This window comes from Pelodiscus sinensis, chromosome 5, assembly GCF_052426305.1.
Source record: "Pelodiscus sinensis isolate ZL-2025 chromosome 5, ASM5242630v1, whole genome shotgun sequence".
NCBI lineage: Eukaryota > Metazoa > Chordata > Testudines > Trionychidae > Pelodiscus > Pelodiscus sinensis.
Window position 1 is genome coordinate 97,773,486 of NC_143056.1, and position 19,804 is coordinate 97,793,289.

Here is a 19,804-nt window from a genome sequence, read left to right on the forward strand (position 1 = left end):
AAAAGCAAGCCATGTCCCAGCATGCACAGCTGCTACCCCCCCACACTCCCAAACGTCCCCCCTTGCCCCCAAGCCTCCCTAAGTTCCACCCTAGCTCCCTAGCCTCTTGAAGTTCCACCCTTGAACTTCATGAACTATTATACATTTCAAAAGATTATCAAGGAATGGAATGTTTGAAAACAGCTTTATTGTTTGGGGGGAGGGGGCGATTGGTGAAATTTTAATAGATTGAAAAGGGTCTGTACGCTCAAAAAGGTCACAAACCACCGGAGTACACAAGTAACAGAAAGCAGCGTATGCACCACTTACCTTAAAGACTCAAAATAAAATCATGGTGTATTATTAGTGACTGGTTCAAACAGTAAAAAGAAGGGAAATACAGGAACTACGTTTCTCACACGAATAAGTTTTCACTTTAGTGCCAATATTGCCATGAATTTTATACAAGGATCCAACAACCTGGATGTCATTTCAAGAAAGGAATCTTTTGTCAGAGACTCACAAACTGTTGAATAAGAAATGAAGGGACTCTATTTAAGCCTCACATGGCTAACAATAGGTAGAGAGATTTAATCAGATGTAACATTTAACATTATTAAAACCAAGTTTTGCTTTGTGCATTTACTATCCTGTCATGTACAGTTAGGTTCCTGTTAGGGATGTAAGAATTTAACCCGTTAACTGAGAAGCATTAGCTCACAGGGATGTGAATATGTACCCGTGCACAAGGTGAACCGATGAACTTGGGCTCATCAGTTAACCCTCATGGTTACACACAGGTTCCCCCCTTCCCCACCTCTGTATCAGAGACTGTATCAGAGGCAATGGAGAGGAGGGCAGGCAGGAGCCAGTGCGGTGGGGGGAGCTGGCTTTTAAGTCAGCTCCTCTCACATACAACAGTGTGGGAGCCAGGTGGGAACCTAAAAAGCCAGCTTCCATATGTGCTCACATTGTTCAGAGGGGAGGGGAGCAAATGAGCACTGACTCCTGCAGAGCCAACTGCCCTCCTCCCCGCACTGCTGCCTCTGATTTAGAGGCAGCAGTGTGGGTGGTTAGAGGGGCAGGCGGGAGCCAGTGCTCATGGGAATCCGGCTTAAAAGCTGGTTCCCCACAAGCACCAGCTCCTGCCTGGCCTCCTGCGTGTAAACATTTAACTGCTGAAAATTGCAGCAGTTACACATTCACAAAAATAAACACATTTTAACATCCCTATCAGCTTATAGGTTAACGTTACCAGCTAAATTCCTGGCCATCACAGACAGACTGCCGGGGCAGCAGCCACTGGTGGGAGCCAGCAGAGTGTTTAACCATGTAACCATTTGCATTTCAATCAGTTACACCAGTAGAGGTTTTTTTAAAGGTTTTTATATCCCCAATTCCTTTTTTTTAATCCAGAAAGGTACAGTAATGACAAAAACATTTTGTAACTGTCAAAGCACTGAGATTAGCCAGGCAATTTAAGGACACCTCCTAGGGTGACCAAATGTCCCAATTTTAGAGAGACAGTCCCGATATTTGGGGCTTTGTTTTAAATAGGCGCCTATTACCCTCCAGCTCTTAATCCGACTTTTCGCCCTTGCACTGTAATATTTAAAATGTTAAGTGATTCAATTTCACGTCGTTTTTAGCCTTTTCCCTAACGCGATCTTAGGCTGCAACAGCTCCGCATGGACAGACCGCCTCTAAAGACACCGTGGTTCCACGCAAGCACAGGGATCGGCTAGCCCGGAGTCTTAGGCGAGGTCACTAGTCAATCGGTCAGAGTTAAGAGTCACGATCTCCAGGACCCATGGGCTGGGGACAACCTTCCCCCTCGCGCTACGCCCAGTCCTGAGGTCCCTGAGGCAGCCGGACGCTGCGGCAGCACCAGAACCTGGGTCTATTCTGCACAACCCAGAGGCTGCGCCCGGCGTGCAGGAGATGAGACAGGGGCTCCTCGCCTGCCCGCCCGATGGCCGTGGGGCAACCGCCTGCTCAGGTCACCGCGCCGGGCCAGGCACCTCTAAAACCTCCAGGGCGGGGACGTCAGGGAAAGACACCGCCGCAGCCTCAGAACTGCTGGGCACCTGGTTCAGCCGACGGAGCGGCTGGGTACGGGGTGAAATGCAGCCTCCCTCTTCCGTTCTTCCCTCACTTACCTGCCTGACCGGCAGTTTCAGGCTCGCCCCTCCCCCACGCCCGAGGTACGAGGCCTGCCAACAACGCTCCTTGCTATTGGCTGGAGGGGGGCCCCGGCCGCCTCCCCATAGGTCGAAGCGGGAGAGGAGGAGAAAGGGGACTCTACACTCCTGGCGTTTTTTTTCTCCTGTCAACCGGGAGGAAGCTAAGATGGCGGCCTTGGCGACCGGTGGGGCAACGTCGAGTGACGGGGCTACCAGTTTCCAACGGAAAGTTCCTGCCAATAGCCGTCTAGCCACTATCGCGGGCACGCGGCCCTCAGTTCGCCACGGGCAGCTGCTGCTCTCCAGTGGGCTCCCCTCCCTGGATTGTGTGCTAGGTTGGTGCAGAGCCGGACCCAGCAGCGCAGCGCAGGACGCTTGCTGCCTGTCCCTTCTTCCCCTCCTCTCCCTTCTACGGGCTGCCCCTTCTTCCTGTTCCTTGGCTGCTCGTCTTGCCTTCCTTCAGTCCCGCTCCCCTCCCGCTCCGGGGTTGGGGCAGGCTCTGCTTATCCGACCCTCCCCAAAGTTTCGTGACTTGGGAGACAGAAGAGACTCCTGACCAGATACTCACCCTCGAGGTTCCTTTATTTATTTCGGGATCTGGGGACGGCGGGGAATGCATATAAAGGTCCTTGCAGTCTGCTTTGTGAGGTTAGCCAACTGCACCGAGCCGTTCAGGCTTCCTGGAAGCCCGTTTATACTTCTCTTTCCTTTCCTGGAGTGGAAGTGTGATGTGTCTGCTTTTCCCCAGCGAGATACTTGTTTTAGAGTCTTTACGCATCCAAACAGGCACAGAAGAGGCTGTGGGGGGGGGGGGGGGGGGGGGAAGTGGAGGGGGCAGATTTACTAGGCTAAGCCTCAGATTACAAGAGAGTGGCAAATACATCCCTAGTGTAGTTGCCTTCTGTGGGGTTAGCATTTTGACACGAACTTGGAATTGTGGGTATGAAGTCCTGAGTCTCAGCTCAAATCTTATCTAAATTAGGGACTCGCTCTGTTTTCAGCTGTATGTAAGCACTAGTTATTATTAATGTATTTATGAGTGTAAATTAGTTAGACTGTGGTTTGCAGCAGCACAGTATATATAGATTACAAGCAGTAAATTCCACCATTGCAAATTGTGGCGTTGCCTAAGGGTTTGCACTGGTGCAGCTATCCCAATGACTGACTGTTACAAGTATAATATGCAGGACTGAGTCCTTTCATTCATGAGAGCAGATATCTTTAGTGCTAGCATTTTATGTGTGGGCATCTACAGGTGAGGTAATACAATATCTTATTTCTGCTCTGTGAAAATGATTCTTCTGCCTTGGTGTCCTGATGAAAATCTCTTGTCTGCATCCTCCCTTTCCCCTATGCTGTACATGACGCTGTAAAGAGGAAGGAGGGAACACTTCTGCTATCTTATCAGGAATGTGGATCAATGTAGATAGAGAGAAACGTCCTTCTGAAGGGAGACAGAGGTAGCTGCATTTCATTACTACTATATAGTGTGTAAAGCACTTTGAGAAGAAAAGTATAACATACATGTAAGATAACTGAACATTTTGATTCTTGTGCATATTCCATCTTATAAAATGCACAGTCTGAAATACACAGCATGGTAACCAAAACATGGACAGTACCCAACCATCTTCTTTCTCATGTAATGATTAGTCATCTATTTGATAAAATGAATTGGGGAAACTTCTTCCTACATATTCTGTGTCCTATCCAAGCTATCTATTCCCTAGCTTTAAACATTCAGTAACTTCCCAGCCTCTAGAAAAAAATATTTATTTCAAGAGTGAGATGGTAACATTAGGGGAATCACATGAAAGCCCTTCATCTGCAGAAGGTAACAACTTTTTAAAATACATTTTTGAAGGCATCCAGAACATGAGTGACTTGACAAATTTGCAGAATTCTAATTCCTTGCACTGAACCTACAGAAGCCTCATGGTCTCAAGGAAGTATTTCTGCTGGTTTCTTTTGTATAGTTTGGAATTGTGAGTTTGTGATCACTGTCTAGATCAAGCAAGCCATACACAAGATCCTCTGTATAGATTTTCTCCATGTTGCTGACTAACAGTTTCACAGATAAATAATTGACAATGTTGTATATTGTGTTTCACTGTTACTGGGACTCTGTATATGTGCATTTTGTAATAGGTACCAATCTAGAGTTGAATATGGGCCATTAGGGTTGTAGTTAGGCTTGTCAGTGCTTAGCTGCATTGTCCATAGTGTCTATTTTAAGATGTGCACTTGCTAATCAGAGATTCGAGTACTGCCCAGCTGATTAGTACAGCACCCACAGTTATGTTTTGTTTTCTACCAGTCGTGCACATTTGCACATGCCTTGGTGTACATAAAAATTGTTCCGCACTTGGATCGAAAAAATCTGCACATGGATGGAAAAGATTAGAGGGAACATTAGTTGTGTCCCAAGCTTTACCAACACACCTGTTAAAATTACACTGTATACCGTTGTATATCACTAAATGAACACTTTGAGCAGTTGTTTAATACTCTTTTCATTTTAAACAATAGGGAGCTCTGTCCTTTTTCTTCCGCACTAAAATGATTGTTCATTTGTAAAGCAGCTACTCCTGCCAGGTCTTTCATTCACGAACATGATTTTTTTAGCTTCCGAGGTAGCCAAGTTAGTCTGTACAGGATTAACTTAAAAAACAACAAATGGTTTGGTAGCACTTTATAGACTAACAAAACATGTAGATGGTATCATGAGCTTTCATAGGCACAGCCCACTTCTTCAGATGACTGGAGTTTTGAGTTTAGGACGTCCAGACCCAAAATAAATAGGGGAGAAGGGAGAAAGGAGAGGGGAAAAAATGGAAGGGGGTGGAAAACAAGAAGCAGAGGGTATGTAAATATGGAAGGGAAAACCAAATAGGCATCTGAAGAAGTGAGCTGTACCCACTAAAGCTCATGATACCATCTACATGTTTTGTTTAGTCTATAAAGTGCTACCAGACTATTTGTTGTTTATGATTTTTTTAAATCAGATCTGTTCCATGTAAATCCTACTCTCTGTAGTGAGAAATGTTGAATCAAGAAGTTGTTTGTGATGTGGCTTTTTGTTTGTTTTGCCTTATGCTGAAGAAATTCCATAGTGTTTCAGCAAAAACCAGGAGGCAAATCCTGCAACACCTTAAAGACTAACAGATTAATTTTGGCATAAGCTTTTGTGGGCTAGAGTCCATTTTGTGTGATGCATGAAGTGGAAACTAATGCAAGGATATATACACAAATGCATAGATTACTGTGTAACACAATATGTGGAAGACCAATGCTAATAAGCCAGTTCAGTTAGGGCGGATGTGGCACACTCTGAACATTTGATAAGAAGGTGAGAATACCAAAAGGGAGACCATTACTTTTTGTATTGAGCTAGCCATTCCCAGTCTCTATTCAGCTCTTGTCTGATAATGTTAAGTTTGTTTAAGGATTTCAGTTCTACAGTTTCACGCTGTACTCTTTTTTTTGAAGGTTTTTTTGTTCAAGTATGGCAACTTTCAAGTCTCTTACTGAGTGTCCAGGGAGACTGAAGTGCTCTCCTATTGGTTTTTGAAGGTTGTCATTCTTGATGTCTGATTTGTGTCCATTTATTCTTTTGCATAGAGACAATCCAGTTTGGCCAGTGTACATGGCAGAGGGATATTGCTGGCACAGGAAGGCATATATCCCATTAATAGACGTGCAGATTAATGAGCCCTGATGGTTTGGCTGATGTGATTAGGTCCTATGATGGTGTCAATAGGGTAGATATGTGGACAGAGTTGGCAATGGGATTTGTTGCGGGGATTGATTCTTGGATTAGTGTTTCTGCTATGTGGTATATATTTGGTGGTGAGTATTTGTTGGGGGACTGTCTATCAGCGAGGAGTGACAAGTCTACAACCTATCCTAGATGACGACCCCTCACTCAGACATCTTGGGAGACAGGCCAGTCATAGAATTATAGAGTTGAAAGAGATTTCAGAAGGTCATCAAGTACAACCCCCTGCTAAAAACAAGAATCATTCCAACTAAATAATCCCAGTCAGGGCTTTGTCAAGATAGGATTTAAAAATATCTAGGATGGAGATTCCACCACCTCCCTGAGTAAACCATTCCAGTGCTTCACCACCCTCCTAGTGAAATAGTTTTTCCTAATATCCAACCTAGACCTCCCACACTGCAATTTGAGGCCATTACTTCTCATTCTGTAATCTGTCACAACTGAGAACAGCCTCTCTCCATCCTCTTTGGAACCCCCATTTAGGTGGTTGAAGGCTGCTTCAATCCCACTTCACTCTTTACTTCTGTAGACAAAATAAGACCAAATCCATCAGCCTCTACTTGTAAGTCATGTGTTCTATCCTCCTAGTCATTTTTGTTGCCCTCCCATGGACTTTTTCCAGTGCATGCACATCCTTTCTGTAATGGGGTGTTTTTGCAGAATTGGATGCAGTGTTCCTGATATGACCTCACCAATGCCAAATAAAGGGGAATAATCACTTCCCTAGATCTGCTGGCAATGCTGCTTCTAATGCACACTAATATGCCATTAGCCTTCTTGGCTACGAGGGCACGCTGTGGACTCATGTCCAGTTTCTCTGGACATGCAAGCCCCAGGTCCTTTTCTGCAGAACTGCTGCTTTGCCAGTCAGTCTCCACCCTGTAGCAGTGTTTGGGATTCTTCCATCCCAAGTGTAGGACCCTGTACTTGTCCTTGTTGAACCCCATCAGATTTCTTTTTACCCAATCCTCCAATTTATTTAGGTCACTCTGGACCCTATCCTTACCCTCCAGTGTATCCTTGCTTACAGATGCAAAGGAGTTGGCTGAACCCTTGTTGAAGTATTCTGCATGGTTAGTTTATGGCTGTAGAGTTAGTAGTATTATTTGCTCCTAAATATGGACCCAATCCTTCACATTTGTGTTCATGTGAGTAGTGCCACTAAAGTAAGTGTTTGATTAAGCCCCAAGAATATTATTGCAGTGCTTAAGCTCAGTTGTATAGACCTCTGCAGGATCTTTTCGTATAAAGAGTATAGTACAATATATTGTGAAAGTAATTGTAATGTGTAATATGTAATTACATGTAATATGTAATTATTTCATAATAGTGAATTGTAGGAAGTTTGCAAAGGTAATTAAAATGTTGTTCACATTTACATTTTTAAACTTGCTATATCATCTTTCTTTGACTCATAAACTAAGCAACTTAATTGTTCTCTTAGGTAACATTAAAATGTAGCCTTATCTTATTCTTGGTTTTTGTTTTATTTCCAGGTGGAGGTTTAGCTGTTGGAACCCTTCTTCTTATTGGTTAGTACCGAATTTATGAATATTTTGTGCTATACTTTTATTTCCTTATCTGGTATTTTATATAGCTATGATTACAATTTGTCTTTTTAAATTTCACTCAAACTTAATTCTTTGACACACTTCATGGCCAGTCATTCTCTATCTTTATAGCCACTGGTGACAATCCGATCTCTGCTCTGAATCTGGGCTTGGAATTGCTCTTTGAGAAGAACTCCCTAGAATTCTCACCTCCCATCTAGCACACATGGCACCTCCAGGTCTCCCTTTGTAATAGCAAAGCTTTACACTTATTAAAAATTCCCTTTAAATTAAATTTCTTTTCCTATATTGGCTTTGCGATTTTTCTCTCAAAAACCACTACACTTAAAAGTTGGCTTTAAGAATGGGGTTTGAAAGACAGCTGCTATTTTCCCCCCCTCTTGCCTCAAAAATGGCAGGTAGGGACAACAGACCACAGAAACTCAGCAATCGCTGTAACATGGGCAGAGTTCATGCCAAGACCACTAAATGGGCTATGATCAAACCTGGCTCCCAGCCAGTATGTGGGCAAGGTTGACACTCAACAGCTGAGTAGACCGTGTGGAAGCTCCTTTCACTGAGAATAGGCTGGAATAAGTGTCATGGAGTTGGAGTTAAATTTTCCAAAATCCTACAGCCTCTCCCTTGGGAATGGGACCCTAATCTCACAGCTGGCAGAGCATGTGGGGAAGTTTTTAACTTGAATCTCACAAATTCAATTTAAATGAATAAAGATCTAGAAAACATGACCTATGAGGGAAGATTGAAAGAACTGGACTTGTTTAGTCTACAAAATAGAAGGCCTACAAGGAGGAGGAAGAAAATTGTTCTCCTTCACCTCTGATGATAGGACAAGAAGCAATGGGCTTAAATTGCAACAAGGGAGGTTTAGGTTGAACATTAGAATAAACTTCCTAACTGTCAGAGTGGTTAAACACTGGAAGAACATAAGAACGGCCATTCTAGGTCAGACCAAAGGTCCATCTAGCCCAGTATCCTGTCTACCGACAGTGGCCAATGCCAGATGCCCCAGAGGAATGGAACACAGCAGGTAATCCCAGGGCTGGCCTGAGCCATTTGTGCACTCTGGGCTCCGGGAGCGCGGCGCCGCCCCCAGGAGTGCGATGCATGCGTGGTCCTGCCCCTGGGCATGAGGCACCCCCGGCCTTGCAGCACATGCGCGGCCCTGCCCCCGTCATATGTACGGCTCCACCCCCAGGTGCCTGGCGCATGCGTGGCGCCACCCCGGGCGCACGGAGCATACACGGTGCCACCCCAACCCGGTAGCCCCACAGGGCGCCCCCTACAATGGGGCACCCCGGCGGTAGCCTAGTTGGCCCGTACGTTGAGCGGGCTCTGGGTAATCCTCATGTGATTCCCTCCTCTGTCACCCACATCCAGAGAAACTGAGGCTGGGGTATCGTTTCCACCTATCCTAGCTAATAGCTATTGATGGACCTAACCTCCCTGAATGGACCTAACCTCCCTGAATCTATATAGCTTTTTTTTAAACACTGTTAAAGTTCTAGCCTTCACTGCATCCTCTGGCAAGGAGTTCCACAGGCTGACTGTGTGCTGAGTGAAGAAAAATTTCATTTTCTTTGTTTTAAACTTGCTGCCTGTTAATTTCATTTCAGTTATTTTATTGTAGGAATAAGTAAATAACTTTTCCTTAATCACTTTTTCCATACTAGTCATGATTTTATAGACCTCTGTCGTATCCACCCTTAGTTTCCTCTTTTCTAAGCTGAAAAGTCCAAGTCTTTTTAATCTTTCTTCATATGGGACCCGTTCCAAACCCCTCATCATTTTTGTCGCCCTTTTCTGAACCTTTTCCAGTCCAATCTCTCTTTTTTAAGATGAAGCGACCACATCTGTATGCAGTATTCAAGTTGTGGGCGTACCATGGTTTTATATAGAGGCAACAAGATATTTTCTGTCTTATTCTCGATCCCATTCTATTTACTTTTTTGACTGCCACTACACACTGAATGGATGTTTTCAGAGAACTATCCACAATGACTCCAAGATCTCTTGTGTAGTTGTAGCCAAATTAGTCTCCATCATATTTCATTTGCCATTTTGTTGCCCAATCATATAGTTCAGTAAGATCTTTTTGAAGCTCTTCAGTCTGCTTTGGTCTTAACTGTCTTGAGCAGTTTGGTATCATCTGCGAATTTTGCCACCTCACTGTTTACCCTTTCTAAGATCATTTATAAATAAGTTGAATAGGATGGGTCCCAGGACAGACCCTTGGGGGACCCAACTAGTTACCTCTCTCCACTCGGAAAACTTACCATTTATTCCTACCAATCAGGTAGCTGTAAAATAATACTAAAAAGAACTTCACTAAAAGATGCAAGTACTGCTGAATCTGAATATTTTTTGTATCATGATTTGCTGCATATCCTGGCAGGGGAAAAAAAAAGCCAGAATTGTTTTATTTATGCACAAAAGATGCATTAACACAACAGTTGACTGAGATTTTATCTTCTTCTGCCTCTCTTTTAAAACAAAGTTTGCCTTGAGTGATAATTTATATGCTGAATAGTGATAGAGATGTAGCCGTGTTAGTCTGGTGTAGCTGAAACAAAATACAGGACTATGTAGCACTTTAAAGACTAACAAGATGGTTTATTATCATCTAATAAACCATCTTGTTAGTCTTTAAAGTGCTACATAGTCCTGTATTTTGTTTCAATTTATATGCTGGAGTTTTGTGAGGCCTATAATTGGCTTTTCTACTTGTTCACTTGAAGACATGTTTATGAAGTCTTTCAAAAATGGCGGCTGAGCCTTTTATGATAAGAAGATCATCCATACATCATCTGTTTCTTTCACTGGAAGAAAGCAAAGATACTACATTTGTGAATACCAATATAGAAGTTCTGAGTCCCAAAAGGACTCATGAAACCTCACTGAAAATACTTTTTGTTGTAGCAAAAGCTGAAGTATTTCTGGGTAGCACTCATCTATCACATCTTCAGTACAATTCCAGGTTTATTTTTATACTGTGAAGTTGTGGGAAGATTATGCTTTAATGATGGATTTCACATTTCCTCATGAAATAGTAAACTCTTTATGGACTTGCTGAGAGACACAAGCTCTAATATGGAGTATATGACATTAATTCTCTTCATACCACAAAAAAAGTATGCTCTTTCCAAATTTCTCTCTCTCTCCCTCTCCTCAGAACAGGTTCTATTGTTCCAACATGTAGGAGATTAACTATTGGATTCTTTACCTTCTGATACTACAAAGGGTCTTATTGATAGTGATGGTTTATTTTTATTCACCTTGGGGAAAAGATACACTTGGCCAAGGAGACAATGATTGAATTCTATAACTTTTCAGAATACCTTTCCCCTGATTATTTCAAATACCCATTTTATGAGGCCCACAACAGAGCATTCTTTGGCTTCGTCTAGACTTCACTGCTTTTCCGGGATACAGGAGGTATCCCGCAAAAGCAATGCCATGTCCAAGGAATGTGTCCGCTTTTTCAGAAGAATTTTCGAAAAAGCAGATGCACTCTTTTGCCATCCCTGCAAACCTCATTTTACAAGGAATAAGGGATGTGGCAAAAGAGGACTCCTTCCTGAATTTGGCTCAGTGTAGATGCACCAGATTTTGGAAAAGCCTCTTTCAACAGTAAAGCAGAAAAAGATATATAATTTGTGGTATGTAAATTGTGTATCTTTTTCCGATTAAACTCTACGTTCTAGACATAACCTTTGTTAGGGGTAGAGCTGGAAGAAATCTGCCCAGACTTGGAAATCCAGAAAAAAGAAATGCTTTTAGGAGTGCATTGTTTTCCTTGGTCTACCAGACCTCAGAAAAAAGCAGCAATGCCCTCCTCTTAATGAGTAATCTGTATATTGGAACCTTGTGCAACAGTTTTAAAGGAAATACTTGACATAATGTAGTTTGAAGACTCTCTCACTGGAAAGAGGGAGGGACTTATTCCTTTGCCTAGAGACAAAGTAGGCACTCAAGATTTAGGTTCCCCACACAGTTTAACAAAATATTTCAAGGATATTAGAGTTTAGCCACAGTTTATTCAAGTGGAGCAATATTTGCACTAGGACAGATCTCCTGAAGTTTTGAAAATGCAGCAAACTGGAATCAGGTGAGGCATCAGTTCTAAAAAAGGCTGGCAGGAAAATCTTGTTTAAATTAGATTTGATTTAGATTTTTTTTCTTTTGCATGTGCTCACAATGGAACACCACAAAAAAAAAAAAGAGAACGCAACTAATATTATCAGGGCTTAAGCTGCTGTATCCAAGGTTAGTCTGGATAATTCTTAGGGTATGTCTACACTACAGCACTAATTCGAACTAACTTAGGTTGAATTAGTTAATTCGAACTAAGCTAATTCGAATTAGTGCATCTAGACTTAAAAACTAGTTCGAATTAGCGTTTTGCTAATTCAAACTAGCATGTCCACACTGAGTGGACCCTGAACTGACGTTAAGGATGGCCGGAAGCAGTGCCGGCAGGGCATCAGATTAGGACTTAGAGCGTGGAGCTGCTGCCTCAGGCTAGCCGAGGGCTGTGCTTAAAGGGACCCGACCCCCACCCCAGACAGACAGTTCTCAGGGGTTCCCCACTTGAAAAGCAGTCCTGGCTTGGAGTGCCCTGAGTGCCCACACTCGGCACATCACAGCACTCGGCCATCAGCCTGGCTGCACTTGCCGCAGGCTGCCATCCAGAGGGGGGTCAATCAAGGGGCTTCAGGAGAGCTTCCACCCCGAGGAGCCCGCAGAGCCAGCCCAGTCCTCCCCATTGGGGGCTCGTACCCCATTCCTCCCTCACCTCCTTCCACTTACCCCTTCCTAGCCCCCCTTCCTGATGTACAAAAGAAAGGACACGTGTATTCAGAAATAGAAACTCTCTTTATTGAACAAAACTCGGGGAGACTGGGAAAAGAAGGTGGGAGAGGGAAGAGAGAGCGTGGGAGAGGGGAGGGCAACTAAAATGATCAGGGGTTTGGAACAGGTCCCGTATGAAGAGAGGCTAAAGAGACTGGGACTTCTCAGCTTAGAAAAGAGAAGACTGAGGGGGGATATGATAGAGGTCTATAAAAGCATGAGTGGTGTGGAGAGGGTGCATAAAGAAAAGTTCTTCGTTAGTTCCCATAATAGAAGGACTAGAGGACACCAAATGAAATGAATGGGTAGCAGGCTTCAAATTAACAGAAAGTTCTTCTTCACAAAGCAAATAGTCAACCTGTGGAACTCCTTGCTGCAGGAGGCTGTGAAGGCTACAACTAGAACAGAGTTTAAAGAGAAGTGAGCTAAAGTCATGGAGGTTGGATCCATGGAGTGCTATTAGCCAGGGGGTAGGAATGGTGTCCCTGGCCTCTGTTTGTGGAAGGCTGGAGATGGATGGCACGAGACAAATGGCTTGGTCATTGTCTTCGGTCTATCCCCTCCAGGGTCCCTAGTGTTGGCCACTGTCGGCAGACAGGCTACTGGGCTAGATGGACCTTTGGTCTGACCCAGTACGGCCATTCTAAGCTCAGGGTCGAGGGTCTCAGTGGACCACCTTGATTTTCATGCCAACCTGTTCCTGGGTGGCCAGGCTGGCAGCTATCCTGCTCTAGACGGCCACTTTCCTGTGCCTAGTGCGGAGGTCGTGGATGAGGTCCACGATGTCTCCACTAGACTAAGCAGGCGCCCGCCTCTTGCGGACCTGGGCATGCTCCCAGGAGCCGCCAGCCTGGTCCCGGGAAGAGGCGGAGGGCTGGGTGGCAGCGGGTGGCTGGCTCGAGCCGTGCCAGTTGCAGGGTCTGCTGGCTGGGTGCTGGCAGGCTTGCACCTGGCACGGGCACCGTAGCCAGCCCGTGCCCCTTTCAGGGCTCCGGGGCCGGGAGAGGCGCCGAAGAGTTTCCCTGGTGGTGCCCAGAGTGGCCACCAGGGAAAGCTGGGGAGGGCTAGCCTCCCACTAGTTCGAATTAAGTGGCTACACAGCCCTTAATTCGAACTAGTAAATTCGAACTAGGCGTTAGTCCTCGTAGAATGAGGTTTACCTAGTTCTAATTAAGCGCACCGCTAGTTCGAATTAAGTTTGAACTAGCGGTTTGCATGTGTAGCGCCTATCAAAGTTAATTCGAACTAACGTCTGTTAGTCTCCCTTAGTCTCTTCTCTGCAGAATTGGTAGGAATGTTTCTTCAGCTGGCTCAACCTTCCCACGCAGACTGTCTCCTGCCTGCAACTCCATGCTGCTGCATCTAATATAGAGGGAGCAGCGTGGCATGGCAGTAGCCCCTGTCCAAGGGACGAGGGGGGAGTTGAGCTCCTCAATGACAGAGGCTGCTCTGCAGCAGCAGTCCTTGTCTATGGGGAGTTTGTACCCCCTGTGGACAGGGGCTGCCTCTATCAGTAGCAGCAGCTTGGGAGCATCCAGACAGCAAACACAGGCAGATACTGTGCTTGTGGGGAGCTGGCTTTTAAGCCAGTTCCTCATGGGCACTGGCTCCTGCTCCCCCCAACCTTTGCTGCCTCTGACACAGAGTCAGCAAGAGGGGGAGAGGCTTATTGGTTAATCCTGTAGTCATCTACATGTTGGCATCCCTACCCAGAGTGGGGGGAGTGAATGTGGTTGCCTGGTTGTGTGTGTGTGTGTGTTTCTCCCTCCTGACTAATGTTTGTTTAATAGTGTGAAAAGGAAAAGTGTTCCTCCATAAAAATTGCTAATTTTCTCATGTTAAGGTTCTGCTGTAAATAGTTCTGAGTTGAAGAACACTTCAGTATTTTACGGCTTTGGAAGCTGTTATTCTGAAGAGTTCATTAAAAAAGATGCTGTGGCAATAGGGAATGCTCCACTATGAAGGCTATTTAACATGGAGGGTCTTAGAATGAAAATTCACAGGTAAGATAGAATTTTCCCTATTTCTTACTAGTTTGTAAAAAAATGTATCTAATCTTTCCTCAAACCTGTAAAGCCAGTCTTTTCACAGAATAAAACAAAAAAATCAGCATGCAGAAATTCTTGAGCTACTGATTTCAGTGCTTGCAGTGTTGTGTATGGAAAGAACAGATGAAAAAATATCAAAAGTTCATGACTGAATAAGAGGCTTATTTGGTATTCTGTTGGATCTTGCAAACCTTCAGAGGATCAAAATTAGCATTAATAATAAAAATTAAAATTGTGATTAAAATAATGGGGACTCCATAAACTTGTTTGTTCAACAGTGCAGTGTTCTTGAAGAAACAAAATATCACTGGATGATTACCTGTACTATTCATTCCCTCTAGTTTGTGGATGGGGGCAAAATATGGCCCACAGGCTGAATGCAGCCTAGCAGGAGTCTCGGCCATACTCCCTGCCTGCCCCAGCTCTACAGGCTACTCAGAGCAGCTGTCTGCAGGGGCCACGTGCTTCTGTGAGTGCTGTGAGCCCCGGAGGAAAGGGGAGAGGCTTTGCATACGGTTCCTGCACCAGAAACTGGCCACGCTGTGTGCAGGACAGGCCATTTTCGAAGTACCCTTCTCTTGAAACTTGCAGCATTGAGAGCAGCACATGGCACCTGCAGCCCATGCAGAAGGCAGGTAGCCTAACTGTGGGATCTGCTGGGCTGCTGGTTGGGAGCCACCCTGGTAAGAACCTCCCAACTAGAGCCTGCCTCTGGCACTCCGGCCTCTCCTCCCAACCTTCTGCCTCCCCTCTTACAGCCCTACTCCACAAAACCCAAACCCTCTGTACTCGTATCCCCTTCTAGACCCTGCACTCCAATTCCCTTCCTCCAGTCACAACCCTCCTCCACCCCTGCCTCAGGTCACAACCGCCTTCCAGACCCTGCAATCCCCTCTTGCAGGTCAGAATCCTCTCCTGTACCAATACCCTCTCAAACCCCGCATCCTAATCTCCTGTCCCAGGTCACAACTTCCTCCCTTGCATTCCCTCCTGTATACCTCCTCTAGGTCACTACCCAAACTCCTGCACCCCCTCCTGCACCAGCTCATAACTCCCTCCAAGATCCTTTGCACCCCAACTTTCAGCCTTTGGCTCATGTTCCTCCTGTGTAGACTGTGATCAAGGCATCCATTAACCTTTTTGTTAAACTAACCAGTTTCAGCGCCTTGAGTCTAAAAGACTTGTTTTCCAATTCTTTAAGCATTCTTGTGGCTCTTTAAACTATCTCCAGTTCATCAACATCCTTCTTGAATTGTAAATACCAACACTGGACACTGTATTCCTTTAGCAGTTGCCCCAGTCTCAAATACATGGATGTTATAACCTCCCTAGTCCTACTTGATATTACTCTGCTTAAAGAGTTTGGGATTGCAGTTGCCCTTTTGTTGAAAGCGTTATAGTAGGAACTCGTGTTCAGTGGATTATCCACCTTGGCCGCCAATTCTTTTTCAGAGTCACTGTTTCTCAGAATAGAGTCCTCTCTCCTGTGAGTCGGACCAGTATTTTGTCCTAAATTTGACTTCACATTTTGCTACATTAAAACACATTGCTTACTTCCAGGTAACTAAGTGATCCAGGTTATTCTGTGACCTGTCCTTTCAGTTATTTGCTATTCCCACATTGTTTGTATCATCTAGTAATGACTTTGTTTGAGGTCATTGGTAAAAATGTTAAATAGTGAAGACTAAAAACCAATCCCTGAACGACTCCCCTGGAAATTCATTCATTCATGATTCCCCTTTTATTATTACATTTTGATTTATTTTTAATCCATTTTACATGTGCCATGTTGATTTCTTAATCCAAATGCCACATGGTATTAAGTGAAATGCCTTATATAAGTCAATTACCTCAATGCTGCTGTTTTTATCAACTAAATTTGTAATGTCATAAAATAGATAGCCAGTTAGTTTGACGGGATATTTTATCCATAAAACCCCATGAGGATTGGTTTTAATTATTACCTTCCATGAATTCTTCATCAATCAAGTCCTGTATCAATCATTATGTTTTCCTTGGGAATGACATCAGACTAATAGGACTGTATTTACCGATGTTGTCCTGTTTACCCTCTTTAAATATTGGCACATTAACTTTCATCCAGTTTCATGGAGTGTCTCCAGGGTTCCAGGACTTACTAAATATCATAATTAGCAATTCAGAGAGCTTCTAACCATATCTTTTAAAACTATTGAATGCAAGTTATTTAGAGTTATTAATTTAAAATGTCTGCCTTTAATAGCTCTTGTTTTAACAACTTCCCAAGTTATTGTTGGAATGGAAAGCATTTCATTCTCATTATATAGCTACACTAAAGTTTTAAGAGTCTGGGTTTCATATCTGCAATTTTCTACCTAGAGATTTAAAGTAAGGATGTTAAGGGCTAGTTGATTAGTTGATGGAAGCAAATGTTTTTAGGATAGTCAGTTGACTAGTCAATTCCTCCCCCCTTGCTCCCTCTATCAGATAGAGGTGGCAAAGGGAGAGGGGGGAGAGGGAGTACTTCAAAGCAGCAGTGCCACACAGCTGATCCCCAGCTCAGCTGTGTGACACTGCTCCTTTGAAACACCGCCTTGGTGTTTCCAAGCTGCAGTGCCATGCGGAGCCCGGGATCAGCTGGGGACTCCCCAGCTGATACCAGGTTCTGCTGAAATGCTGGCGGAGCCTGGGACCGGCTAAATCCCCAGCTGACCCCGGGCTCCACATAGCATTTCAAATCAGCAGTGCAGCACAGAGCCCCCGGTCAGCGGGAGACTCTGAGTCCCCTGCTGACCCTGGGCTCCATGAGGGCGCTTCCGCTTTGAAATGCAGAAGAGCCCCGCTAGGGACTTTTGTACATTTCAAAGCTGGCACGCCTGGAGTCAGCAGGACTTCCTGCTGGCCCCAGGCTGCACACAAAGTTCCGCATTCCCAGCAGGGGCTCTTGAACATTTCAAAGGAGGAATGCAGAAGTGCCCATCGACTAGTCGAGTAGTCGCTGGAAATTCCATCAACTAGTCGACTAGTAAATTAATGGCTAGTTAACATCCTTCATTTAAAGTCCAAGTAGGATAGGAAGCTTGAAGTGCACTTAGTTTGGCTTTTCATGTGTTGAGTGGATATTCCACCTTTAGTAGTTGATCAAACTAAGGCAGGCAGAAGGCTAGGGAAGTGATGACTCTTAAGCAGATGTTGATTTTCAATTGATATTCCAACTCAAATGTGAATTTGGAAATGGGATAAACAATAGAAATAGGTATACGGACAGAAGAGGGCGGAAATCCTGTGGAATATCGTGCTGAGATTACTAGTATTATAGAAACCCAAAAAAGAACAGAAAGATGTCTGAGAACTGTACTGAGTAATTAAAAAGGGCAGTTAATAATATCAGATACATAATGAAGGTCAATATCTTTTTAATGTTAGGTCTTCCACTGCCCATTACAGTATGTTATATCTGAAGACACTGAAACTTATCATTATAGTTCTACAACTACATGCACTGTACAGAAGTAGTAATAAGACAAGATCCTCAACCTAAAGATATTACAATCTAGGAAGAACACAATTGCTAGGTGATATTTCTGCCATGTTGGGGTGTGAAAACAACAATATGATTAGTTTTAAAAGAATTTTGGCAGTGTGTGGGAAATGGATTCTACAGAAGGTTTTGCAGGAGGAGACAGAAGGCTTTTGGGGGTGAGGTAACAAGCCATTCCAAGCAAAATGGTCATTCAGAAAGCAGGCAGAAGAATGGGAAAAGTAAATGAAAGGGGCATTAAGGATTGGAAATAGTAAATGAACTGAGAAAGTGGGAAGAAAGGAGAGCAAAAATGTAGACAAGAAAAAAAATTATGTAGGACTTAAAAACTTAGATAGGGCCATGATAAGGTGGGTGCATAATTGGCTGGATAACCGTAGTCAGAGAGTTGTTGTTAACGGTTCTAAATCCTGCTGGAAAGGGATAACAAGTGGAGTTCCTCAAGGGTCTGTTTTGGGACCCGTACTGTTCAATATCTTCATCAATGATGTAGATATTGGGATAGAGAGTACGCTTATTAAGTTTGCAGATGATACCAAACTGGGTGGGGTTGCAACTTCTTTGGAGGATAGGGACATAATTCAAAATGACCTTAGCAAGTTAAGAGAAATGGTCAGAGGTAAACAGGATGAGGTTTAATAAAGAGAAATGCAAAGTGCTCCACTTAGGAAGGAACAATCAGTTCCATACATACAAGATGGGAAGCGACTGTCTAGGAAGGAGCATGGCGGAAAGTGATCTAGGGGTCATACTGGACCACAAGTTGAATATGAGTCAACAGTGTGATGCTGTTGCAAAAAAAGAAAATATGATTCTAGGTTGTATCAACAGGTGTGTTGTAAGCAAAACTCGTGTAGTCATTCTGCCGCTCTACTCTGCACTAGTTAGGCCTCAGCTAGAGTACTGTGTCCAGTTCTGGGCACCACATTTCAAGAAAGATGTGGAGAAATTGGAAAGGGTACAGAGAAGAGCGACAAGAATGATTAAAGGTTTAGAGAACATGACCTATGAAGCCAGGCTTCATGAACTGGGCTTGTTTAGTTTGGAAAAAAGAAGATTAAGGGGGAACATGATAGCGGTTTTCAAATATCTAAAAGGGTGTCACAAGGAGGAAGGAGAAAATTTGTTCCTCTTGGTTTCTGAGGACAGGACAAGGAGTAATGGGCTTAAAGTGCAGCAAGGGAGGTTTAGATTGGACATTAGGAAAAAATTCCTAACTGTCAGGATGGTCAAATATTGGAATAAATTGCCAAGGGAGGTGGTGGAATCTCCCTCTCTGGAGATATTTAAGAACAGGTTAGATAGACATCTGTCAAGGATGGTGTAGACAGAGCTTGGTCCTGCCTTGAGGGCGGGGGGCTGGACTCAATGACCTCTTGAGGTCCCTTCCAGTCCTATGATTCTATGAAGTTGAGGCTCTTGCACTTGATGTGGTAAAATGAGAAGCTACTAAAGCTGAAGTGTCCAACCAGTTCTGAAGCAGTAGTAGTTACTGCTATAGCAAACTAGTCACACTGACCCGGCCAAATAGCCGCATGTGGCTAGCATGTTGGACACCTCCGTATTAAAAGATGTGAGAAGGCATCTGATCAGATCAGCTGAAGAAAAAGATGAGTGAATTCCACAGCAAAATTTACATTGACTTTACTAGAGCTAAGATTTCATCCCATGTCTTTCTCTGAATGCATAGCAAGCATAGCATAAATGTAATACCTGGAAGCGCGAGAGAAAATTGATTTAAAAACCCAATTCTAACGTTTTAGACTTAAAAACAAATCTATTCTAAATTAGAAGTTTAAAACAATTCTAAAGAAAATGTTATACAAAAGACATTCAAGAAACAACTATATTTTCTCATGTGTTTCTACTCA

At 43.9% G+C, this 19,804-nt stretch overlaps 2 protein-coding genes across 6 annotated transcripts in view; one reads left to right on the forward strand and one right to left on the reverse strand.

Moving 5' to 3' along the window:
- IMMP1L (inner mitochondrial membrane peptidase subunit 1) overlaps positions 1-2,878 on the reverse strand; it is a 65,918-nt gene extending 63,040 nt beyond the window's left edge. Inside the window, exon 1 of one of the 3 annotated variants that reach the window (XM_006128904.5) lies at positions 2,731-2,878. In XM_006128904.5, coding sequence (XP_006128966.1) covers positions 2,731-2,781 — 51 coding nt within the window. In that variant the 5' untranslated portion in view covers positions 2,782-2,878. Of the gene's footprint in view, positions 1-2,138; positions 2,277-2,730 lie in introns of those variants that run through there. The other 2 variants (XM_075927802.2, XM_006128902.5) reach the window with 2 other exon arrangements.
- Positions 2,329-19,804, forward strand: part of ELP4 (elongator acetyltransferase complex subunit 4) — a 344,496-nt gene continuing 327,020 nt past the window's right edge. For all 3 annotated transcript variants that reach the window (XM_014576421.4, XM_006128898.5, XM_089778599.1), the window contains exons 1-2: positions 2,329-2,497; positions 7,440-7,475. In XM_014576421.4, the coding sequence (XP_014431907.3) occupies positions 2,329-2,497; positions 7,440-7,475 (205 nt within the window). The remainder of the gene's footprint in view (positions 2,498-7,439; positions 7,476-19,804) is intronic.